Raw genomic sequence first — 26,866 nt, forward strand, 5'->3', positions numbered from 1 at the left:
CAGAAAGCTGGGAGGAGAATCCAGTGCCCTAAACATGCATTTCACAAAGGTCTCAAGTGGTGTGGGTCATTTCAACTGAGAATGGACACTTTTCCCCAGGGCGGCATAGACTGTCCTCATCAAACACCATTATTGGCACAGAAAATCGGGGGTGTGCTGTATCCCCATGTAAATATTTATAGTTTCCTTGCCCATATACAAAGTTGCCTGATGGACCTGATGCTTTCAATATGTATCTGTGGAACTATGACCCATCTGGGGTGGCTCACAGACAGAGCAGAACTGAAGAGACAAGGCTGGCAGCAGCAAGATATGCACATGCAGAGCCACTCTGTCACTTTGCTCAGCTTCCAGGAGAGCATACCTGGAGTTGTCCCTGACTTGCAGTGCTCTGGGAAGCAGGGTTATTCTCTGTGATCAGGGAAAAGGATACTCAGCACCTCCCCAAGCAAGCTGTGCTCTTTATCTTATCGGCCAGAGACTCAGAGCCAAATCCAGAAACCACTGCCAGACAGCCAGACAGCTGCACCCAATATTCCCATCCTACTCCCCACACACTATCATTTGCTCACATCCATGTTGATTCTGTTGTATGCATTTTGAGCTCAACCTAAGAGCTCTTATCAGCTGAGCATTGAAAATCCCAACACACTTCCCCAAACCTACAGTGTTCCAAAAGTCTCATCAGAAAGCCCCTTACGGTAAAAGTACATGTCCTAAACTCTTTGTATGACTGTAGAGGATCTGAGTTTTATCCAAGGAACATTTAGAGTCCAAAAACAATCTTATTTATCAGAAAGGGGGGGTGGTTTCTTAAGAACCCTCTGAGGTTAACCTGGGAGCCACTGAATCAATATAAAGCTGGTGTAGATCTGGCCCATCTTTGAAAAGCCCACCCCCATACCCTGGATGCCTTATTCTCCCCAGAGCTGCTCTCTTGTTTAATAACTACAAGCCTGCTTCATTTTGGCTTATCCTGAAATTCCTTTTAGGTTTCAAAGCCAACTGTGTCCTGTTTTACTTGAGTCTAGGTTCTTAAAAGAACCTAGGCACTTCAGGCAACAGAGTACAGCTGTGCTCTGTCCTTGCTACTGTTGACAGGGACAAACTGCCAAAATAAAGACTTTTAGTTAATAAGAGAGATGGCTCCGCGGCTATGAGTCCTGGCTGCTCTTTCAGAGGACCTGGGTTCAGTTCCCAGCACCCACAGTGTGGCTCATAACTATCTGCAACTCCAGTTCCAGGGGGTCTGGTGCTCTCTTCCGGTCTCTGTGAGCACTAGGCAGCACAAAATGCATGTAGACACACGCATTCAAAACACTCATAGACATAAAATAAAAACAAATACATCTTTTTAAAAGTAGCTTAAAAATAAGATATGCTCAAAAAGAAAAATATTCATCAGGGAAAGTCTACAGGGTTGGTTTCAGAAGGATCTAGTCAAATCCACTTGTGGTGCTGAGGCCAACAGGGGCCTCCAAGGTGCCCAGATCTCAAAGGTGCAGGCAGATGATGGTCATATGTATGTGGCACTACTCAGGAAAGGACTGATGAGAGGGACTGTGAGAGAGGCACAGGCAACTGCTCACCACAGGAGGAGGAAAACACCTTACCCATGATGGTGCAGATCTTTTCTAGAACTTACATTTTAAAAATGAGATCTCATTGAACATTCAACTGTTTTTTTTTTTTTTCTTACTTGGCAGCATTCTGTGTACTTATCTTTACTTATGGCTAGCTAGAAATCCAGGCCACAGACAGTTTGTAGGACATCCCTGTCCTGGACATGTAAGAGATACCCCTTCCACTTCACAATATCACTTTTAAAAGCAACAGTCCTCATCCTGGTGGGCACTCCCCCTCTTCTTTTGATGAGTGAGCTTGCACGTCTGTAAGAATTTTCTAGAAGATAGTCCCAGGGAGGAAGGATGAGTGTCAAAGGACCACTTACAGCTTTTTTTGGGGGGGTCGTGTGGGGTGGGGAGGTATATGTATGGGTTCAAGATGACAGCACAAGGGATATAAATATTTTAGAATTTTAGCACTGAGCCAATGAGTTTCTCACAGGCAGGGAATGGGCTGGCTGGAGTGGGTGGCAAATTATGTGACTACAGACTGAAGGTTCTCACACTGTGTTTCTGGGAAGGGCAGATGATGGTTTAGTATCTCCTTTCCTGCCTGACAGCACCCTGGATGGTCTGTTGCTGCCACCCAAGCTCTGCATAGAGAGCTAAGGCTCTCTATGCAGGCATCTGGGCAGAAGGAGTCTGTCTTGGCTCAGGGAAGAGGGATCCACAGCACTAGATGCCATTGGACAAACACTGGAGAGTAAGTGTCCCCACACCTATTTCTAGTTACATGGTTTTGATATTCCTTATCTCAGGACAGGCCACAAGTTAAACAAATGGCTATCAATATCTTCAGGAACCACAGAGAACATGCCAGAAGTTTGCATCAAGGACTGAGCACTAGAAGAGTGAGGTGACCTGCCTGGTGACTCGGAGGAGATAGTGTGATGACCCACGTCAGGATTTACAGAGCTCCTCCTGTGGGAGTCAGCACTGGGCTAGGCTGGTTGGGGCACATGTCACCTTGACTGTTTTTGGATTAAACCTCTGGAAACCCTTAATTTATGCCAAACTGAGATGTGTGTCACTTGGTACCAGACAGTGTTTATGTGGGGGGGTCTCTGAGCCCTTGAATCAAACAGGACAGAGGCAGGCGGCCAGTATGGGAGAATAGAAGAGGGTGGATGAACTTCCCAGATCCCTGCCTGCAGGCCTCGTGGAGACCCCAGGGCCCCACTTAGGCTGCCACTGTGAAAGCCTGCTCTTGGCAGAGTGATTTGGTGCTTACAACTTGAGCTGCCTGTGGCCTGGGCTGAAGCCTCAACTACCTCTGAAGATAAAATCCCACAGATTGTCATTTACATAATGGGACAGGAAGTTTCTGACCAGCTTCCCCTGTGTCCTGAGGCTATTACCTTGCTATTGCTACACCAGCAGCTGAAATGAGCCCAGTCAACACTTCATCAAAGCTGCCTGGAGAAAGCAGCGGTCCAGAGGCAGAGGAAACATCCTACCACACCGGAGCATGTGCCCTGTGGGCCATTTGCTGAGGAAGCATCAACAGCTGGGAAAGCCATTAGAGGACACAGGAATGGCGGGTGCAGCCCAGTGTCAGAGCTGTAAGGTTTGCAAGCTGCAGAAGAAGAGAAGTGTGTGTGGGCACTGTCCTTGCAGGGTCTGAGGGGAATGGACCTGGGTTTCACAGTCCTGTGACAAACAGCTCTGCCACTGAACATGTGGGAAATAGCTTTTCTACAAACAGGCCATCTTTCCACACTTGTTAAGTTCCCTGATGACGCTCTGAAACAGCCATGGTGCAGAAGCAATGCTCCCCAGAGACACCTCTCTTAGACACACTCACCCTCCCGTCCTGGATCCTGGAGTGCAGCCAGGGCCTAGACTTGGGGCTCCCCGCTCCCAGCAGGAGTGTTGCCTAGAAATGGAACAACCTCCCTTTGCTTTCACTTCCAAACCTATTAGGGAGTGATCATAACGAGAGAAACGAACACTGACAAGAATCATACCACTGTTGGAGTTCATCTATTTAGTAACCTGAAGTTGCAGTTTTTAGGAAAAAAAAGAGAGAGGGAGAGGGAGAAAGAGAGAGGGAGATTACCTTTTAAATAACCGATTCATTATGGGACATGAATGAATGTCATGTTCCCGTGTTCAAAATGTCACTCAGCATTAAGGATGTGTGCTGGTAAGTGGCAATGATTTACCACATTCCCCTGACAGACAAACACCCCTGTCCAGGGCCCCAGCCAGGGCGTTTGTGGGTTTCCTGGGCTCTTAGTGGGTCACCTGTTTGGCCTCGCAGCTCATGAATCTCAGTTCTGTAGCAAGGCCGCCCTATTTCCCCTCCCCTGGTGAAGGTGACAGGGAAACTAGCGCTGGTGAAGTTCCTGCCACAGTAACACTATCCATTTCCAGGCTGAGTTCAGAAACCACAGACACAGACTTCGGGGGAAGAGGCTATGTCCCCACTGGACACATGCTAGCTGTGAGAAACACGAAGTGAGGACAGGCAGGGACATGGCAGCTCAGCACTGCAGCGTGTGTGTGTGTGTGTGTGTGTGTGTGTGTGTGTGTGTGTGTGAGAGAGAGAGAGAGAGAGAGAGAGAGAGAGAGAGAGAGAAAGAAGAGCGTCTCTGTGTGTGAAAGAGAGAGTCTCTGTGTGTGTGAGACAGAGAGTCTGTGTGTGTGTGTGTGTGTGTGTGTGAGAGAGAGAGAGAGAGAGAGAGAGAGAGAGAGTCTCTATCTATGTGTGTGTGTGTGTGTGAGAGAGAGTCTCTCTCTCTCTGTGTGTGTGTGTGTGTGTGCGCGCGCGCGCGCGCGCGCGCATGCGCGCGCGCACGCGTGTGGCGGGGGCCTGCCTTGGCTGGCAGATGAAGGATGTGGTGAGTCTCCCCCAACCTTCCCTCAGCCTAAGAAACCCACAGTGCTCATTATTAGCTTCCAAACATGCATTTGACCTTTCTCTAAGTCCAACACAAAGGAAAGAGAAGGCCAGGTCCTACAGGGAGGGAAGGCCTCTGGGGGCCAGGGGTGGTGGGTGGGGTGAGAAGTGGTAGCATGGAGAAGGTGGCCACAGAACTCTGCACTGGCTTGTTACAGTGGCCCACATACCTGAAATAGCATATAGATTGGAGAGCTGGTACTCATAGTCGGTACTGGTGTTGTTTCTGCCTCGGAAGGTAGCCGGTAGTGTTAGTGAGATGTGCCTGAGAGAGACGGGAGAGAAAGGCAGTTATAAGGAGTGTGCAGTGGCCAGGGCAGGGCTTCTGCAGACCTCCATCTTCTCCTCAGCTGTGGCCCTCTCAGGGACCAGCGGCCATTTTCTTCACCTTTAGGGCAGCCCAGAGAGACTGGCAGGCTGGCCTAGGCCTCAGTGTGGCATACAATGCATTAATATGACCAAAACACTCAGGTTCCGAACAGTGGCTTTCACACTCACTACAATGGGTGCGGATTTTACTATAAGGTCAACTAAGGAGACCAGCGACCTCTGGCAGTGAGCATGGCACCCTGCTTTGAGCCACTGTGTCATGTGCCCCCTGGGCCAAAAGACACAGCAGGTGCTCAGGGAATCACCTTCCCTAAGTCCGCAAAGCTAGCTATGAGGGAGCCAGTGAGCAGAGTGGAGGTGAGCCTCTGTCAAGGGCAAGCACCCAACAACATGCTCATGGCTGCCTTCAGCCAATACTGACAAGGAGAACTACTGGGGTACAGGGCCCAGCAGGTGTGGGAGACACTGCACACTAACTTCCTGGAGGGATGCCTAGGGGCTGGCTTGGGATTGCTCAATCACCTATGCTTGGGCTTATACCCAGCTATTACTCAAAGCGAAGATGCTGGTGGGGCAATCACGTCAGAATTCCTGTTCACCCTTCAAGACCTCAGCCAACTGCCTGAAGTTCTCTCTCAGGGCTGAGACATGCTCAACAGCAGGGCCATTTGCACCATTTGCTGGGACAGTTTCTGTCACAGAGCAATCACTGAATACTTGTCAACCCAATCAAGTGTTGCACTTAATCCTCTTGGTCCTTCTGTGGCACCAACTGCTGCTGGCTGTCATGGCGCTTCTCTGCAGGGTGTTTCCCGAATGGACTCGTGGGTCCCATGCCTCTCTACCACGGAGGGAAGCAGGAGGGTGAAGGAGGAAGGCAGCAGGCACAGCAGCCAGGGACTCACCGGGGAAAAAGGAGGGCTTCTGTTTATATGCATGGGGTGACGCAAGGATGGGAATGTGGGACCAAGAGAGCACAAAGAGAGACCTAAGTCTCTGAGGAGCCACTCAGCAGACAAATGCTAAGTAGAAACCAAGTTTCTACATTGTTTTGTACCCACTCTTCTCTCAGGAAGGAAGCAGAGATTTGAGGCTGAGGAGAGATCCCCAGTGTAGGTGAGAGGAGCCAAGTGTGGGGTTCCAGTTTCTAGTGTCAGACGCAGGGTAGCCAGCCTCACATCCAACACCTAATCATCTCCACAGACGACAACTTACAGGGGAGGAAACAGGCCCCTCCACAGCAAAACCAGCAAGAAGTGTGGGAACGAGAGACAGTGAATCCCCACATCTTCTGGAGGCAATGGCAATTTATTTAAAGCTATGCTGCTTTAGAACTTGGACCATCAGGATGGAGAGAATTCACTCAAGTGGGATGTCCTGGCCATGTTTCTGAAGCGAACAATGCCACAGACTCAAGATCCCTGCTATATCCTAGAACAGCAACCCCAACAAGTGACAGGGCACTGTACACAGACAGACAGCTGGTGGCCTGGCCCTCTGTGGGTCAAGGGCACTGCCATCCAGAGTTCACTGGACGTGGGATTCAATCTCAGTGCTGGAGCTGGGTGGCCTCTGAAAGATGTGTCATCTCGCAGCAGAAAAAGGCTGTGATGCCAGCAGAGCAGGTGTCATCACAGGTGGTATGAGTGAGCCCTTTAACTTGGTGCGAGTAAGGGTTAACCTTGTCAATATGATGGGATTTAGAATCTCCATGGAAACAAATATCTGGGCATGCCAGGAAGGGAGTTTCCAGATTAGGTTGAGGTGGAAGATCTACCCCAACTATGAGGGGCACCATGCCACAGGCTGGGGTCCCTGACTGACCAAGGAGAAAACAAGCTAATGGCAGGCTCATCTGTGTTTCCTGACTGTGGACACAGTGACCAGCCGCCTCAGCTGTCCCCACGCTTTCAGCACTATGACAGACTGTACTCTCAGGTGGTGAGCCCAAGTAAACCCTTCCTTCCTGAAGTTGCCACCACCCTAAAGTCCTGACTCCCGAGGGCCACACTGCTTTAGCCTGCATCTCTCTGGCTGTGAGGCCCTGCCAGTTTAGCCCCGCCTCCACACCCAACATTCACCAATCCCAGCTTCAGTGTTATTGTACCCTATCCCTTTGACCTGCTCAGGCTGCTATTTCTGTCCGCCAAGCATACTCTTTCGCAGCTTCCAAAGGCTGGCTTCTCCGGCCAGGCTGCCTCATAGATACCTGCTTTGGCCTCCCTTGGAGAGATGATGCCCCCACCCTGCTTTCTGTAAGCCCTCCCTCTGTGGGACAGAGTTTGATCTCCACCACTTTTTCTCCCCTCGGTAGCACCAGTGCTGAGAACAAAGCCCTGTACAGCAGCACTTGCCCACTTCAGGGGAGATCCTGTAAAATTATCTAGGACTTACTGAATGAATAAATTTGATTTTGACTTGTAATTAGGGATAATTTTGGGAATCTTCCAGCAAGGCTTCCCACTTGCCTCCTTCTCATCCTCAGGACTGAGCTGGTTAATGGTTTGGAAAATGCAGCTCCCTCTGATTCAAGGATAACTTTACATAAACAGTAAATACTTTCCTCATGGCATGGCTTATAAAGCCAATGATATCAAACAAAGGGGGTACAGTTGAAGCTATGGTACAACTGTGTGCTGAAATAGTTCAAGGTCTTCGTGCAAAGCCTAGGTAATTGCTAGATGGACCAAGCTGACACCCATGAAAAAGAGGGGGCAATCTAGTTCCCATATTTGAAACTGGAACCTGCCAGCCCCAGGCACTTGACAAATCATGAAGAGATCACGGCACTGCACTGCAGCAGAGAAGGACTTCACAGGGGACAGTCTGTTTGCTCAGCTCCTCTGCAGCTGGGCCAAGGGCTGCATGGCTTCAAATGCTAACAAGATATTCAAGGAGGTGACTATGGCTGGTGCCTATTGTGTAATAGGAACAGCAGGATTACAGGAGTGGGCTCCAAAGGGACCACTCCATGGGCAGACACAGTGACCGTGAAGACACTACCTAACAACCAGGAAGCCTAGAGGGCAGGCTGCTCTCTCCTTGGGAGTCATCAACAACTGCTACTTGATTCAGGTAACAATTTTTCCAACATCTGGTTGATGGAAAGGCATCCCGGCAGCCTTCAAGCCCCAGAGACCCTTTGCCCAGCTTTCCCCCCTCAGGTTGTACCTGCAGAGCTGGGGCTGGATGCTGCTTCTGGAGCCATTACATTAGTGCAGAGGGGCTGGTGCTTCTGTAACAGATGAGCATCACACTGCTGCCAACAACAACTCCAGCTAAATAGATGCTAAGGGAAATTTCATTCTTGCCTCCGAGTCAATGTGAGGCACCTTATTCAATTAACATGGCCACTAAGCCTCAGACAGCCCTGTACAAAAGCTCTTCAGTTACAGATGACATTTTATTATGTGACAGTGGTTGCCAGCACAATTTATTTCCTTCAGTTCTTCTTTTTCTTTGCTAATTTAAATCTGTATTTTCTAGTGTTGATTCCAGGTCTGTGTGAATTTTTTTAAATGCAACCATCAATCTTGTGGGCCCAGCGGTCACACGGAATGGAGATGGTGCTTCTGGGCAGCAGACCCTGCTGCCTCTTCAAACTGCTGAGGACAGCAGCGAGGGGGCAGCAGCTAACTTGTAGTTGGTGATGGCTGCTGTTTTCGTGTCCTGTCCCCTGTACATGCACTGACAACCCTTCTTTGTTCTGTCAACTTCTGAAGTAGCAGACTCTCATATGTACTCCAGGGACCTAGGGGTTTCTGAGACTTTGGGTGGGGTACAAGGTCACAACATTTTCCACAATATTGAGCTATCTGACTTTTCTCAAATAAGACATTAAAAAGCACAAACCAAGCCATGTGTGGTAGCTTATACCTATAGTCCCAGCATACAGGAATACAGGAGGCTGAGGCAGGAGGATCACTATGAGCTTTAGGTCAGCCTGGGCTATATAATCAATTCTAGGCCAGTCTCATAAACAAAACAAAACAAGAAAACAAAATCCAAACTAGCAAAACTATTTAAAAAATCAATAAATGGACTTTGAAATGATGCAGCTAAAAAATGAACAGAGGCTGGGCAGCTAGTTCAGCAGTTAAGAGCACAGTATGCTCTTTCAGGGCACCACATCAGATGGATTATAACTCCAGCTCCAAGGGCCACCCGCACTTACATGCACGTACCACACACAGAAATATCCATACACATAATCATAAAATAATAAAAACAATTCTTTTTTAAAGTGACTATAAACACTAGGCCTGGAGAAAATAAGCACAAATCTGAGTTCTGCCTTGGGGCATATTCAGAATACTTTCTGAGGGGGACTCCTGCACAGTTGGGGCTCCCTCCCAGACCCAGGGTAAGATACAAACCATACCCAAACACCTGTTTTCATAGAGATCCTTTATTAAGCAGGGAAGAAACGCTGAAATGACTGCTTTCTGACTCGGGCAGAAAAACAGCAGCTAATGCCCTTGCAGGTGTAATTTTAAGAGGAGAAGGGGAGGTCTCTGTTAGAGTGGGCTAGGATGCTGTGGTAAAGGAGATAGGGGGTGAGGGAGAAGGGAAGGGAACAAGGGAAAGGGGGCAGGGGTATTTGTCTCAGAGGGACAAAGGACTGCCTCTGGATAGAGAGAGACAGACGTGGCATATGGGCAAATGGCAGTTATGAAGGTACAAGGGGAAAATCCTGTGTTAGGATGAGGTGTTTAATTTTAATTGGGCATGTAAATTAGGTGAGCCAAAGGGGACTTCTGATTGCTGGACCTTAGTGGTCAGTCTCAGGAGGAGAAAGTGACCAAACAGAACAGACTTTGGTGGTTAGCTTTAGGGATGTAATCTAATAGTTTTTTAGCAAGGCAGAGGGAATGGGGAGAAGGGCAAGACCTGCCAGAGCCATGCTCGCCACGCTTGAGCTGTCCAGAGTCCCCTCATTTGCAACTTAACAGAAGATAACCCAGGATAGAAATGGCCACAACATTGGAATGACACATCCCTAAGGAAAACACAAATAGCAAATTTGCCATGAAAAGACTTAATCATAAGGTACATGTGAATTTTCAGCATAGAGCAACCCTCTCTACCTGAATGGCTGAAATGAAAGAGCCGGATACCGTCAACTGCTGGCAAGGATGTGGAATGACCAGACCCACCAGGTGGCACTGGCAGGAGTAACAGTATACTAATGTCAGAAAGCAGTTTTTGCTTTTGTTTTTAAAAGTTAGCTACACCTGTTCACACAACCTAGTCAGTCATAGATCTGTACCCAAGAGAAAGAAATGGAAGTGTGTCTACACAAAAATTTGTTCACGAATGCACACTAGCTTCATTTGCCATAGTGAAAATACTAAGGTTAAAACAGGGGACTAGGCTGGGTGACTTGCCATGCTATGGTGTCGCTCAGCAATCAAAAAGAACAGACTATTGATATGCAAGGTGGATCAATCTCAGGGCAACTATGTGGAGTAAAACAGGGTAGAAGGGAATATGCATGAGATAATACCATTTCTAGAATATTCTAGAAAATGCAAACTAATCCACAGAGCTAGACCAGTGGATGCCCAGAAGAGGAGGGATACTTCAGAGATACACAAAGGGTTTGTGGAGGACACACTCATGACCTTGGCTTTGATGAGGGTCTCACATGTGCACACACATCCGGATACTTTCAAACCATGTACAGTTTACAATGTGTGGATCCCATTTCAGCAAAGCAACTGTCCTGTGCAAGGAAGAATCTATGCAGCAAAGAGGAGGGAGACATGGAGTCCCAGAGCAGGCAGCAGGGCCTTCACTCAGTGACAGGAAGAGGACAGAGACTCCAAGTCTAGAAGATAACTAGCTGAGCCATGAAAACCTTCTTACTTCTTCCAGGTGAAGACGACAACAAAAGGCATTGCTGCCTTTTTCTCTGGCATAAAAGCATTAAAACTGTAGTTGCCAACCCAGCTACTAAGGAGGCTGAGGCAGGATTATTACTTGAGCCAGAAGTTCAGGGCTAGCCTGGGCAACATAGTGAACTACTGCATAAACAAACATAACAACAAACAAATGCTCCCAGTGATTCTAAGCTTAGGAGTAGGGAGCAGACAGCATAAAAAGACTAGGGCTTATTTGTTCTGTTTGGAAACCCGAGGACAGTAAGGATCATGGGGAATGGTGTGGATCAGATGGAAAACATAGCTAGCTGGCATTCTCATAGAATCTAACTGGAAAGCATTGTGCAATCCCTGACCAGCTCAGTAGCCAGGTGCTGAGGTTGCCCCATCCTGCAGAGGTGCCTGGTGGTTCCTTAGCCACTGGGCCAAGCAGGTAGGGGCATAGTTTGTGGAGGTTGGACTTGGGTGACAACTTTGCACTGACTAGGAAGGTGCAGGCAAACCTGAAGACAACACTAAGATCACTGTAAAAGTTTCACAGGCATGAGGCAGTGGTTATGGGGCTAGGGCTGGGAGAGGGCTGAGTGAGGACCTAGGGGGAGGACCGCATGGCAGAGTGGAACTTCAGCTGGCAGGAACCAGGTCTCTAAGCAGGAAACTGAGGCTGCTTTGATGACCACCTAACATCGCCAGGGGCAGAACAAGGGGAAGGGATGAGTGAGCTGGGTGTTCTGTAACACAGCTGTTAGGCAGCTCCAAAACAGCATGTCACACCCAGTCCTGAGGGACAACCTACTTTTGTGCATTGGTGCAGTGTCAAGAGGCCTGAAGGATGTCCAGCTCTTGGACATGCCTGTGGTAGACTCCACCTACCCCACACATCTCATGCTTTTCCAATGAAACAGTGGCAAGGCTGGGAGGAGACTCTCTAAGCTGTGGCAGGGCTCTAAGAGATGGCACAGGGGACAGCCCCTAGCACAGCACTAGTGTGAAAGGGATGGTGTAGTCTTACCATCTACATCAAGCATCTGTGTGACTGTGGGGCATGACCATGGACAGTGCACAAAGGAGAGTTGAGGACAGTGGAAGAATCACACAAAAGCAATAGTAATTGAGTCAAAGTTGTGGTGGGGGTGGCAAATAGCTAAATGAAATTCCCCTTTATTCATGCAAAACACCACCGGGAAGTCGGCTGTGAGCACCGCTTCAGCACCAGGTGTGAGGACGTGCTTAATGAATGCCACTTAATGAAGAAAAAGGCTCTGATAAAACACCTGGTGCGGGAGTCACAGGGACGGGACCCTCACTGCACCTGCTGGCATTTTAATCAGCACCTTTTGGAGCATTTGTGCTACAAGCTGGTCAACAGTGTCAGAAAGAGGTCCCTGGCCAGTGTCCACATTCACTGACAGTCTGGGGACCCTTGCTTCTTAAGGACCATATGCTCAGGGGCTGGCTCACCCTGAAGGTAATTAAACTGGATCATTTTCAGCTGGAAGGACCTGGCCAGCATGCAGACCCCTCTCTCAAGACCTCCCAGCCTGGCTCCTCTTCTGGGTTCTCTGAGCACCTACAATGGGACTGAGCTCTGCAGGGTCCGGTAAGCCAGAGGTCACTTTTCCTTGGACCCAACTCCTTGGAAACAGAAAGGCAGCACTTCAAGAGCTACAGGCCCAGCCTTGTTCTCAGTTGTACTCTTTCTTCTCTTGAGGCTCTTGAAGGCCGTGTCTGGGAGAAGCCACTGCTGTCGTTTCTATAGTCTGATGTGACCCACTTTCACACCAATGAAGGCAAGTGAGTGCTGTAAGCTTACCTCAAGTGCTTTCCACACCTGGACAGAGCTGGAATCCCAGGGAGCAGGGTGAGAGTGTTGTTATCGGTGTGCACTCAGGCTGCTCTCACTAACAAGCATCCACACACTCTATCCAGCTGGTTATTCCTTTAGGTTTATTTTTACATTTACGTGTGTGTGTGTGTGTGTGTGTGTGTGTGTGTGTGTGTGTGTGAGTGTGTGCCATGGCATGCATGTGGAGGTCAGAAGTCAACCTGTGGGAATCAGTTCTCTTCTAACACAGCCCAGGGATAGAACTTAGGCTGTCAAGTTTAGTGGCAGGTGCCCTTACTCACTGGGCCATCTCACTAGTCCTGTCTGTTTGTCTTTAACTAGACTCCAGCTATAAGCTAAGCACTGTGCTAGCTGCTGAAATGGTTTAGGGAGCCAGAGTGAAGCACATTCTCCCAGCAGGAATCTACTGACCACACACTGAAACACACACATAAATTTACTACAAAGTGAAAAGCTCTAAAACCCAAAGACTAAAGGAGTACAAGGTTGCAGGTTTTGGTTTTAAAATGATGAGGGGCAGGGGCAGCAGCCGACATCTGTTGAGAGTCTCCTTCCTGCATGGCCCTATCTGGGAAGGGGAGAAAAGGCTCAAACTACAAAAAGACAACTCAAAAGATGTCACATGGAGAGATACAGGCAATGGAGGGTCTGACAGGGAGAAGTGGGAGATGGGCTTTCCGGAGAAGGAGAATGCTGGGGGCTTTGTCCCTGCAAGTACCTGAGGCCATGACAGTTGTCATTGTTCTATATGCCTCACAACCATCGTATCCTACAGATGGGGACAAAGTGGCTCAGAGGGGCTAAGAAACTTGCCCAAAGTCACATAGTTAAAGAAAATGACTGGGCTCTCATAGAAACCATGCTCATTCCACTACTCCATTTTACCTTACTGAGGAACTGCAAAACACAAATCTACTCACTCCTATCCAAGCCACCCATCTGCCTTGATCTATCTGACTCCAGCCTACCAACATACAGTGAGTTTCCCTCATGGGCCATCCCTCAGCCTCCACCAAAGCACAATGCATCGGACAAGCCAGAAAAACAAAAACAAAAGCTGTCATAGGAAGACTAAGGAAATCACAGCCCCCAAGTTCCTACTGTGCGGCTTTAAAGTGTGCGCAGCTCGACAGCATATGGCAAATCAATTACTAGTTTAAATCTTAAAACAAAAACATGGCAAATGCAGCACAGAAATAATCAGGTACAATAGTTCGGCTCAGATTACAGCGGCCACTGGAGTTTTGAATACAATTAATCATCGTTCCAGGCAATGGGAAGCCATATTGACACTTATTCCTAATTTGAATATTTAATTAGGGTGAAGTTCTTCATCAAATTATCGCAGAACTGGGAGAAAGCCTGGAAGACTTACACAATTACTACCTTAACCCTTTCCCAGCTGCTCCCTGCCTGAAAGCACTCTGGTTGTGTGGGAGGAGGGTGCCCGCTCTGCACTGCCCTGGTTCTGAGACTAAGGAGGGCTGGAAGAGTTAAGACTTCGATAGAAGGAAATCAAAGAAAGATTTCCAGGGTATGGACCAGGCCTGCACTGACCCAATTCTGAGATGAACCCTGAAGAGCAGGAAACTATGAGCTGTGCTGACAGAACACCAGCTGCAACAGGTCTCCCTACATTCCTCACTAATGCTCACCAGAAGCTTGCAGGGAGATGCCTCTCTTTCCATTTTAGAGAAGGAGAAACAGAGGCTTGGAGAAGTGCTGAGGTTTCCCAAAAAGGTCACGACAGCCAAGTTACTCGTCACTCAGCAGTTCCCACAGCAGCTTCCCTCTGGCACTGGTCTGATCCCTTAGTTCAATACGGACTCTCAACCCACTTCTGAAACCTCCTGACCCCTTCGACTTTATCATTCTGTAAACCACATGTACGTACAAAGGTACACAGACATACTTATTATGTGTGGTGTGATAGGAGAGTTAACATTAGTAATTAAGACAGGAATGAGAGAGCTTGCATTCGCCTTGGCCAGCTTACCACTGAAGGCAGGTTTATGACAAATTGCTGTCATTAGAACCATTCAACCTTGTGAGTTTATTGTTATTCAGTAAATTCTGACACTGTGGGAAGACACAAACCTGTGTCTTTGGCATAGTGTGCTCATGGCACCCACCACACCTGGCTTTTCCTGTGGGTTCTGGGGATTGAACTCAGGTCTTTATGTCTGCCTGGCAAGTACTTCATGGACTAAACTATATATGCTCAGCACCCAAAATGACTTTGCTTGGCATTTCATTATATTCCACACCAGTGACTATACAGCCTAAGGTAAGGAATCTCTCCTCCAAGCCACCTTTACTCACAGCCCTCACTCAGGGTAAAGGCCTCTTCTGAGCTCCCTGGAGATGCAAAGGAGCAGTGACAGACTGACAGGGCCACAGTAGCAATGTCTCTTGATTCAAACGGGCGCCATTGTCCACTTTTGGAGGGCCTCCCACCTCCCTCTGCAACTGTCACTTCAGATACAGCCCAACACCACATAGCCTCTCTCATCACAGCCACCTCACCACAGCAACCCACCACCAGACCTCACGGCAGGAGACCCCTGGATCTATCGGGCCTGCTCTGAGCAAGCTCGTGATGGGAGCAAATGGCGTCAGGAACTTTGAAACTTTCCTTTGTATATTACATTAATCCATATAAGAAAATCTCTCTTTTAATGAGGAGTGATGTAGTCACAAACTCTCCAGAGCCATAATTAGAGCAAACTAATTGAAGTTGTGTTTTGACACACTTTCCAAATTCACGGGTGCCGGATGACATATTCACAACACTGCTGCCGCACAACCATGGCGACGGCAAAATCATTAAGCTAATAACGCTTATTTGCATTCTTATCATGCCAGCAGCTCTCCCTTAAATACTGTTTCTACTACTGCTCCTTTACTGTAACTTTCCACTAGACGGTATTAACAGTGATTATTAGTGCTTTAGTGGAATTTTAATGTTAAGAATAACAACGCGCATTAGCATACAGTGAATGGCAATGCTGTCTCTTAACCGTCACCCATCTGCAGGTTTAGAGATGCTCCGTCAGCCCCTGGCCCCAGGGTGACCAGTTGCCATCTTTGTAGCATTTGTAATAACTGTGCAGGGTCCACACCCAGTGAAATCTGAACTTTGGGTTCCTCATTTACTGTTTCAAAGGCTTGATGAGAATGTTTTTCTTCTCTTTCTCCTTCTCGCTCTTGGAAGGACAATAAAATGAAATAGTTAAACAGGAATTTTTCCAAGCAGTTAAAAAAATTCTCAATTTACAATCCTGTCTTTGCCAATAATACTAATGAGTTCCAGGAGGCCAGGCTTTGGCCAGTCTCTGTCGCCACCCACTCTCATGGTGATTAAAGGCAGACAGGGGACAACTCACTTGTGGGTGGGACTGGGGGTGGGGAAGGCTGTTTTTAACAATGTGGAGGCATTGTTTGCCACCAGCAAGGCCAATTTTTTGGGTGTTTAACTCAGACAGACAGACAGACAGACAGACAGACAGACAGACACACACACACACACACACACACATACACACACACACACACACACACACACACACACACACACTGAAGATTTGACAGTTCTAAATAATGGTTATTAATGACACGCTCTTTGAAAGTGACAAATTACTTCTGAAATTTAGAATCCAAGAGGTCCGAAGAGTGATCATGTTCCACGGAAGACGGCAGGAAATGACAGTGAACACACAGTGCTCCCACTGACTTGGGAGTGGGAGGAGGGTGGGGTCATCTGTTTGGAGCACTGTGCTGTTGTACAGGGGTGACCACAGACTGCCCCAGCTGTTCATGTGGTGACTGAGGGCACATCCTGGCGGAGACACACACCCTAGTGGTATACTCATCTTTAGTGGAAAGCTTGAGGTGCTTGCTGTGCTGTGGGGAGATCTGGGAGCCATTGAAATCCCAGACTCTTTAAGTGTTCTGGGATTAGAAACAACCATGGCTTCATTCACCGCCATGAGCATTCACAGACTGAAGGATACTGTCAATCCTCCCCTGAGAAGAGTCAAACAGGCAGAGAAAACACTCCCTTACACTGTGGCTGGAGACTACCTATTCCCTCAAAGCCTGACAGTTTCCTGTTACCTAGCTTACAATCCTTGTACCAATCTGCTATTTTTCAAGTTACGATTATTTCCAAAAAATAAAAAGGGGAGCAAGCTCCCAGAGCTGCCACGGCACTCTGGCTCACTGTATTTATTTATTCACTACACTTAAGTTTTATCACACTCTAACTCTGCAATGCCACACACCTACCTCCCACATGAAAGAAATGAAGAAAAAGGCCAAGCCTGGGCCTGGGGCAGCCCTTCCATCCCAGATGATCAAGTCTAATCCTATAAACTGAAATATTTAGAGTTTCTAAACCTCACTGACCCAACTTCTAAAAACCAGGAACACATGGGCACTGCTGGCTTTTCATCTCCTTCCAGCTGACATGGCCGCCTTTCCGAATTCAAGAGCAGGCGGCCAAGCCTGTAACGAGCTGCATGCATGAGAGCCCAGAGCAGGCAAGTAGCCAGGCAGACGGCGCTTGAAGCCCCAGACCCTGACCAAGAACCCCAGGCAACAGTTTCCTCCTCCAGCTCACTCCATCTTAAGAGCTGTGGAAAACATCTTGGTTAGCAGAATAAAGCTCTGGCAAAGGAGGAAGTGGGGTGTGGGCTATGGGCTGGACAGCTGTGTTTGGTCTGGTGCCTGTTCATACCTGCTGGCTATTGGAAACACTGAGGCAAAGGGCTGAAAAACTAGGAGGCCCGAGGCTCCTTGAAGGCAAGCAGGGTATGCTTGTGGCCTTGAGCTCTAGTGTTGGCTTCTCCTAAGCCTCTCTCCCTGCAGGTCAGTCTTCTCTCTTAAAGGGGGGACTGGATTTTCTTCCTGGGAAAGATGAAAGCTATGTATGCACATGTATGCACATGTATGCACATGTATGCACATGTATGCACATGCACACACACACATACACACACACACACACACACACACACACACACACACACACACACACACACGCACGCACAACTAAGCATTTCTATGATGCCTCATACAGGATGCTCATGACATGATAACAACTGTACTAATTCTAACAATCACTATTAATACCATTCAACTAGAAAGAAAACATATACTGTTCAAAAAGGATATTTGAATTGAATTTTACCCAATCCATGGGCAAAAATCCAACCCAAATAAACTCAGAAGGTTTTCTGAAAGTTACTGAAGGCAAAGGATTTTATTAAATATCCAAATTAATAATTGAAATCCTGTCTTGAAACAGAGCAGTCTAGTGGGGAGGGAGGTAAGACCACAGGAAAAGAGTGCTGGCGAATGCTCATTTTAACTATTTCAGATTTCCACTAGAGACTCTGGTGAAATGTTCCACAGAGCTACCAGCTCATAGACTGCCAGCTTCCACTCTGAGAAAAGGTAAAACATCCTCCTCTAAGTGGCCATGTTCACAAAACCAACCCAAAAGTGAGCTGATAAATCTGCCCTGACACGCAAAGAGCTATTTCCATAACCCTGAAAAAGGCCTTTCTCCAAAGCTGGGAGCTGACTGCACAAAGAGCAGGGTGCACTGAGAGCAGGCCTCAGACAGGACTTGGCACACATGACCCAGATGTCCAGGACAACCTCCACGCAGAAGCCACTCACAGCCATCACTGTGAGAAATAGGATACTTGCTATGCCACACAAGCTACAGAGTGCTAGCAAATTTGCAAGTGGCAGACACCTTGTTAAAACATGGTGTGAGGGACTGACAGCCACTGTGACTCAGAGGTAGGAGCCATATTGACTAATAGTCAATTCTTCATTAAACAGAAGCCTTGACTTCCCAAGACGCCATATTAAAAATTAATATCTAAAAGTGTATTGCTCAGCCTAAAGTCATCATTCATGCTGAACAATACCAAACTGCATTCTAATGAAATTTCTCCTTCAAAATTACCCTGATACCAGTACTAAGCTGGGTGTGGCTTCAGAGGTGGCCAAAGGCTCTGGTCACCAGCACTTAACTGGGCAGGTGGCTTTCATAATACTCTCATGGGTCCAGAATCAAGCATACTGTCTGGAACCCTACAGAAGCAGGGTGGTGGAGCTGTGTGGGGAGATGACGACATGGGTATGGACTCCACTGCCTTTGGCCAGCAGCTACAGCTGAAGGGCACTGCACTGGACCCCTTTAGCACGAATTCAGACTGCTGATGTCATGTCTAGCCAGGGACCTGGGGAGGCAAAGTGCAAGCCCTGTAATCCTTGGGAAGTCCCTATCATCTACTTCCCACTCTGGCTGGTGGTCTGGAGCGTGGAGAAGCTGCCAGTTTAAGATAGCTGGGTATCAGAGGGCTGTCTCTCAATCAGGCATAGGCCCAGCTCTTAATGAAAGAAAGCTCAATAAATTCAACAACCAGGGACCATGTGATCACGGGCTGTGGGTACAGGGGGAGCTTGCAAGCTGAAGGGAGCTGGACTATGGGCTGAGATCTGGACTCTGACATACCAGCTGTGGGACACTAGGAAAGGAACATAACTTGTTTGTTTTAATTTTTTCCCACTTAAAATGAGGTTGACAGCAGTGCCTGCCCCACGGAGCTATTGTCAGGATGTTTGTTTATTGCTTATAAAGTCCCTGAGACAGGATGGCCAGCCCAGCACTGATGTGTGGGTCCCTGCTATCTGAGGCTGCATGACTGGGTAGCTGTATAGACAATACAACAGGAGAAAGGAAGGGAGCAAGTACACACTGACTCCTAGCTCTACTCCAGCTCACATCATGCAGTCAATACACACTTTCTGAAAATATTTCCCACATGCTCAGAGGTCTTAGCCAATCTGCAGCTGCACTTCATCCCAACTGATTCCTGTATAAAAGAAATGCCACGGCTGAAAGGTTTCAACTCAATGCCAGTACCATCAAAACCACTGTTTCTGTGTGGCCAGTCTTCTTTGGGGCTACCATAGGCCATGACGGTGTCCATCCTAACTTTTAAGGAGGGAAGAGGCTAGCATATGTGAGCTCTCTCATAGTGGCTGCCTGAATGAGTCATGGCTGAACCCCAAGAAGCCTCACCCCTGCCCCAACTCTGGAGCCCAGGCCTGGCCCATCTAGGTGCTCTCCTTTAACAGCCAGTCGCTGGTCCTCTCTAGGGAATGGTTTAAGGCTCATAGTGAATCCAAACCTCAGAGCAAATGTCTATGCACCTTGAGCAAAAAAGCTCTACACTGCGGTCTGCACCTCAAAAAGCATGTCATTAAAAAAATGAAAAAAAAATCCAGGTGGGTTTCATATGAAGGAAAGAAAAATCTAACTGTAGTTAGTGGTGCTGAGCCCCAAGCTCTCTTAACAGGACCAGGGCAGAGTGCCCACCCACCTCTGTCTGGCTCACTAAGGAAGAACAACACAGACCATGCCATGGCAGGTTCACTATTAGCAGGGAGGAACAAGTCCATGGAACCAGTTCTTAGCCTTATCTGCTAACCTGACCAGGAGGTAGGGTATATATGGCCCTTCTGCAAATGATAAACCTTACACACAGCATCCCACTTCACCCCTCAGGGCAGAGCCATCCTCTGCTCCCCCAAGTAGAATCTGCCTGGCACTTGTATTCTGTCTTCCGCCATGCAGAACAGGGAGCATGTGCCACCACAAGAAAAGACACAGCCTCCTGGCCTGAGCCGTGCGGGCCTCTCACTCAAGTCCTGCCTCAACAGGTGAAGTGGCAGATGTATCTGTGGTGCAAAGATAATCTTGTAATTGAAAACTGACAGAAGGCAGCCAGAAGATCTGAGGCTGTTAGTGCAGACATGAGCGTTCCGGCTAGCAACTGAGGCTTCAGCTTGCACAGGTCTTACTTTGCTAGTGGATCAGAGCATTTCATGAGGCAGCAAAACTGGGCCCTGGGTCCATCAGGGAGGCAGGGTCGGGCAGGCAGGATGGCGTATGGCTCATGGGCTGTGACAAGGGATATGACAGCAGTGAGAGGAGGTGGCGTGATTTCCTATCTCCTGGCAGGAAGGGCCATTAACCTTTTAGATGACAGCCCTGGGACCCGAATGATGGAACCATTTTTGAGGTCAGCAGGATCTATGTTCTCAAAACCTGACACCGACATGCAAAAGTTGTGACTGAATCCTGGTGTCCCTGAGAGGAAGACTAAGTGCATGTGACAGATTTTCTGCCATCAAATGCCCCATTTCCCAGAGTATCTGTCACAGAATGATAATATCCATGCAAAGAGTTAAGTACAATTATGTCTGTCACTGAGAAACATACTTTGGAGAATGTGACTGACAACTTTCTGGGAGCTGACAAATCACTGGGAGATCCCCCAAACACCTTTAAGCAGCAAGAACCAGGCCACAGAGAGGCACACTCAGCTGACTGACACCTGGGAATGGCTCCTAGTGGCTGTATCTTGAGGGGAAGATGGCTGTGACCCACTGCTAGAAAATACGTGGTGTACTCTGTAGCTTTTGGTGGGACAGTCCTCTGTCCTAGGAGGTAGGGTGTCCATGAAGGACAGGCATGCCTGGTAGGGTTTCTCCTCAGGACCACGGTTTACAAACAAGGACTCCTACTCCAGGCCTGTGGGTAGGCAGAGCACAGCCATTGTGAGCATGTGTCCCAGTTTCTAGGCAGCCCCACTCAAGGTCTACACTGAAACGAATGTTAGTATGTCCAGCACTCTGGGGTTCTAGCTACTTATTTCAGATGGACACTGGAGGAGGTCACACAGTAACTGTTTGCTTAACACACAGTGTCAGCACTACCGATGCCTGGACATTCCGCAAGGCCTGTCTGTACCCATCCCAAGAATATGCCACAGTGGCAGCTGTCTTCCTACTGGAGCCTCTGTCACTGCCACCAGCCCTTGAGTGGAAGGGGCAATGCTGGTGGAATCTGGAGCAGGTCTCAGTAGCCAACACTGAGCTATTCCAATATACTGCTGACCAAGGCTACCCTGGCAAGGTGTCTGTTGAATCCGAATTTCTAAGGGAGAGATTATGATGGCTGGTTTTAATTTGTCAACTCAACACAATCTAAAAACACACACCCTACTTCTGAGCCAGGTCTTCTGGCCCTGTGCTGTGGACCATGTGACCTTGGGGGGTCTTTCTTTGCACCCACTGCCTTTTACCTCCTGGTTTCCATGGGTGCGGCGGCCATGGAGTTACACAGTATTGACCTTATCCTTTGGCACATCTGCTCTCCCTAGCAACTTATCAAATCTGTGGATTTGATAAGCATGACTCTGATTCCACTGCTCAGCAAGCTGGGGCCACCATCCCACCAAGATGCACACCCAGGTACACAGGGACACTCACTCATCCACTTGGGGCTCCTGGCACTCTCTCAACTATGGATCTCTGGAATTTCTCAAATCCAGGCAGCCAGAGAACCTCTTCTTTTTAGCAGAATCACATACAAGCCCCCATGTGTGAGAAGGGTAGGTGCTTTGTCTGCAGGTGAATCCACATTGGTATCTGTGCCCCCAGGGGGCAGCCAGAGCAGAACAGGAAGCATCCCCTCCCCAAGGGCAGCCCAGAAGAGGGGTAGTGAGCTAGGACACAGCCTAAGCCCTCAGGTCACCCTATCCTTCGGTATAGTGTGCATGACACAGATTGGCAGGGGATGGAATGCTCACTGCTTGAGAGAGATGCAGGCTCCAGGTCCTGGACAAAGTGGCTTGCCCCAGAGCCCTAAGCAGAGGCTTGTGGGTGAAACCAGGGCTCACTGAACAAAGGGTGAGATCACTAAAGCCATTTATTTAATGCTGCTTTTGACACAAATTCCACTGAACTCAATGCTCCATTCGCTGGATACCACCAAGGAGCATCCTACCTACCCCAAGACCTTCAGGAAGGCAGGGAGGGGGCTCCAGGTCGAATTTCACCATGAATGCTCCTGCAGCAATGGGAAGGCTCAATTGCGAAAGAGAAGGCCATGCTGCTGGGATGAGGAAGGTGACGGCTTGTCACCTGTGAAAAGGTCAGCAAATGCCCCTTTTGTCTGAAGTAAAGTGGGAAATGACAGCTCTCCAAAAAGCTGCTGGGAATGCTTTAACTCCAAATGTTGGCAGAGCACATGTTCTTGGCTTTTGAGACTGACTCCCAGGCTCAGGAGACAGCTTGTCTGCCACCCATTCCATCTCCCTCTTACTTTGGCTCCCTCCCAGCATGCTGCCTGCCACCTTCTAGGTGGCCAGTAGAGGGCAGCCCGCCACCACACTCCTGGCAGCTATGCTTTGGAGCTTGGATCAGGTGTCCCCCACACAATTTACCTGCTCCATGGGAAAATCATGAACTCGCTATGCATGTGATGATGTCACCTACATAAAAGTACACGGGGAGAGCTCAAAGGAAATGTAACAAAAGGTTATGAGAATTTGCTCACTGGAAATAGGTTTTGTTTTCCCATTATTTTCTACATTCTGCCAATTTCCCACCAGCACACTGCTCTTGTGACTGAAACTCTGCAGTACTCAGGGATGGGGAGTCACCTGGAGAGGCAGCAACATGAGGTCCTCCTCACTGTCACAGAAGTCTGTGCTGTGACAGTGACAATGGGGGACTGCCCACACAGTGTGAGAGGGGCTCTTCAAGTGACTTGAGCACAGGCAGCCCAGAAGGGCGCTTGGGTCTTGTGAACACAGGCTCAAGAGGAGAAAACAGGAAGGAAGTGAGGGGTACTAGTCTGACTTAACTCTGGGGCCCAGAGCTGGGGCTGAAAGTCACAGGAATGGGGAAGGAGGTATAGCCTATGGGGGGAGCTGAGTTTTCAGTTACCTTAAAGCTGCCTGTCACTCCTTTACAGGGACCAAGCATCTGGAGGAACAAAATAGCATGCTCAACCCTTCCTGTCTTCAATGGAAAATTGAAGAAACTAGAAATTCTTTAAAAAAAACAAAACAAAACAAAACAACAACAACAAAAACACAAAGATGCTGGACAGGAAAAGAATAAAGTCTGAGCCAACCCACGAAAGATAAAAACACCAAACCCAGATGAATTAAGAGGCTCACACCGGCAGGCACACTGCCTGTAAATCAACACCCAGCCAGAGAGGAGAGCTGGGAGAAACACACAGCAGCATTTGCATACGGGAGGTGATCCCCCTGAATGCAGGCTCACTTAACTCAGCCAAATTAGAATACATTTTATATTGACTATTTTGACATTTGTTTTATTTGGCAAGTAAAACAGAACTGATCCAATTTCCTTGCAGCCATTGTAAACCATAAACTGTGCACCAAGGTCATAAAATACACAGGCCTTAGAAGCGCTGTGCTGGGTTATGCCACCCTCCAACTCCAGCAGCTTCCAGAGCTTGGGTACAGTGGGCTGCCTGCTGTGGGTGGGTAACCTGGCTCTCCTGTGACAGGCAAGTTCAGAATGAGCACTCTTCTTGCTTCTTTTGGGACAGTAGGGACCCTGCACAGTAAGTTTTTTGTCACCTGAACACAAGCTAGGGTCATTAGGAAAGAGGGAACTTCCACTGAGAAAATGCATCCATCAGATTGGCCTACATGCAAGTCTGTGGGGGCATTTTCTTGATTAATAATAACTGATATATGGGGGCTCAGCCCACCATGGGGAGCAAGCCATGGGGGAAGAACACTATGACCTTTGCTTCCATCTCTAGCCTGTCTTCCCTCAATGATGGACTGTAACAGGAATGTATAAGCCAAGTAAGCTGTCTTCCCCAGGTTGCTTTTGGTCAGTGTTTTTTTCACAGCAATAGAAAAAAAATTAGAGGGGTTGGAGAAATGGCTCAATGGTTAAGAACACTGGCTGCTCTTCAAGAGGACCTGAATTCAATTCCAAGCACCCATATGGCAGCTCACAACTATCTGTAACTCCAGTGCCAGGGGATCCAACACCCTCACACAGACATATATGCAACCAAAACACCAATGCACATACAATAAAAATAAATGCATTATAGAAAAAAGAAAACAAATTAGAATGGCTTTATTCCATGCAGTAAGAATTAGCAACCGCCTGAGGTGATGTCCATTTCTGGGCCCTTACAGACCACATGTGTCTTTGGGGACTGGATCTATTTATTCAAGGCAATTGAACCCCAAGGGCTCCACAGCCTCTATAGTTAATCCAAGCTTGAGCTGACCATGAGCACCAGAGATTAATATAAGCTGACCTTACCTAGCACAGGTGATGACCTGAAATGATGCTGGAAGAAGAATGAATTATTATTACAATAAATGTAATTGCTAAGGACTTTTTAAATACAGAGAATTACAAATACACATTAGGTGGTTGAGCCAAGTAGGTGCAGTTTCTTTTTTACAATCTCAATGCTGTCTTGAAGGTGACATTTGCTTAAGTAAGGACTATTAAAATGATAGGAAAAAGACTGGCTTCAACTCAGAGGCACACAGAAAGCCTAACACACTTAGAGTGTGAGCTGGAAAAGTAATTGTTCTAACCAAAACAAAAGAACAGTGTGCACCAGACTCAGCTCCCCATTTAAAAACAATAGTTTGTCATTCATAATCTGATTTGGTTGGTGATTTTCTATTAGTAAAGGCAAATTCACATTAATGCTATTTACTTTGAAAAGTATCAACTTAAATTATTTATTAACAATGAAATTTAGAATCATTTTAGTATTTTCTTTCTGTTTCTTATATATTTTCCTTTAAAATGGAAAAGTCCCTGGAGAGAACAAACATCATGGATAGCTGACCAGTCCTGTTGGGTCTCTGATGAGTTGCTGGCAGAGCTGAAAGGGAATTCTACCCTCTGGAAGCCAGGGTGCTGGCCACCTGGCTGCCACACACACCTGTGTCTATAAGCTCATTTGAATGGCAAGCCAATTTTTGTGTTTTGTTTGATCTGGTATGGTTTTTGAGACAGGGTCTCACTATGTAGCCTTGGCTATCCTGGAACTTGCTATGTAGATCATGTTGGCCTGAAACTCAAAATCTACCTGCCTCTGCCCTCTGCCTCCTGAATGCTGGGATCAAGGGTGAGACACATCTGCCTGGCTTGGCCAACCAAGTTTGAGTCACACCTCCTGCTACGTGGGAACCTGTGGCATTCCCATGATACAGAATATTAAGAGCCTTTACACAACATGGAACACAAAGATTTCTGACCATGACTTTTTAGGGCCCAAGTTTAGACTTCTGCAAATTTTCAGCTACATTTTGCACTATTTCAGCAGATGTTAAGTGGGTGTTTTCTAAACTGCTGCTTGGCTTAGCAGGCCCTAAGGCCATGGAATTGCATGGGTGAGATCCTCAACAAAACCTCACCTGGGAAGGTTTGGGGCTGGGGTGGAAGCAGCTGATGACTGTGAGGGCGTGGTGGGTTGAGACGAGTCGTGGTTTCTTGGCACTCTGCCCATGCGATACCAGATGCCCATGCTGTTCAGTTCCCTGCAGGAGAAAAGAAAAACCTTCCAGACACTGCTGAGCTTGGAGCACTGACCTGAGCCACAAAGCCAATCGTTATCTCATTATGAGCTATCTCAAACCCTAGGGAGGCCACTCTCACCTCCCTTCATGCCTTGGGGAACTGCCTAGCATGACTGCAGCTGTGCTATTAGGCAAGCCTTTGTGACGTAGCCATCTTTATCCACCTGAGCATGCCTGCTTGCCTGCTCTGGTTGCATTGCCTTTCTTGTTGTACGCACTCTCTGCTTTACCATCTCACTGGTCTCAAGTACTCTATTTGAGTACAGTGAGTACAGTGGGGAATGGTCTGGCAGACACACACCTGATTTATAGAGAAGGATTCTTCTTCAAGTACATACAACACTTCCAAATATCAGGATTTGGCCCCTTATAGCCAGCTGGGAGTCACTGAGTGTGGCTTCACTTCAAGGTCAGTTGCGAAGATGTCCTCAAACCCTCAAACTGGAGGCTCACAGTCCACAAACCAGCACAATCAAGAGTAGATGCACACCTTTTGTGGTGTGACAGCCACAGTGGCCGTGCACACTAGTCATATGAATGAGGCAAGGTCACCCTTGGCAATGCAGCAGGATAATTGCTGCCACATGCAAGCCCTCCCTGCTGCCCTAAATGGTATCTATGGGACTGGAAGCCAAGGGACAGCATCACTTCCAAAAACAAAAGACATTTATTCTGTGGGTCTTGGGTATAGCCTGGGAGCTATTCTAAACCAGACCTTGCCTTATCAGAAGAGCGAGCCCAGCTGCAGCTCCCACGAAGTTCACCCATCTCTACCTAGCCACAGGCTGCCCTTACGGCAGCCTGCCCGC

At 48.0% G+C, this 26,866-nt stretch overlaps 1 protein-coding gene across 9 annotated transcripts in view; it reads right to left on the reverse strand.

Moving 5' to 3' along the window:
* Positions 1 to 26,866, reverse strand: part of LOC113836527 (multivesicular body subunit 12B) — a 161,364-nt gene that overhangs the window by 69,934 nt on the left and 64,564 nt on the right. For 8 of the 9 annotated variants that reach the window (XM_027423736.2, XM_035446830.1, XM_035446829.1 and 5 more), the window contains exons 6-7: positions 25,896 to 26,018; positions 4,698 to 4,792 (exon numbers count right to left, since the gene is read on the reverse strand). In XM_027423736.2, coding sequence (XP_027279537.1) covers positions 4,698 to 4,792; positions 25,896 to 26,018 — 218 coding nt within the window. Of the gene's footprint in view, positions 1 to 3,448; positions 3,502 to 4,697; positions 4,793 to 25,895; positions 26,019 to 26,866 lie in introns of those variants that run through there. The other variant, XM_027423739.2, reaches the window with a different exon arrangement.

This window comes from Cricetulus griseus, chromosome 6 (genome assembly GCF_003668045.3).
Source record: "Cricetulus griseus strain 17A/GY chromosome 6, alternate assembly CriGri-PICRH-1.0, whole genome shotgun sequence".
In the NCBI taxonomy this organism is placed as follows: domain Eukaryota; kingdom Metazoa; phylum Chordata; class Mammalia; order Rodentia; family Cricetidae; genus Cricetulus; species Cricetulus griseus.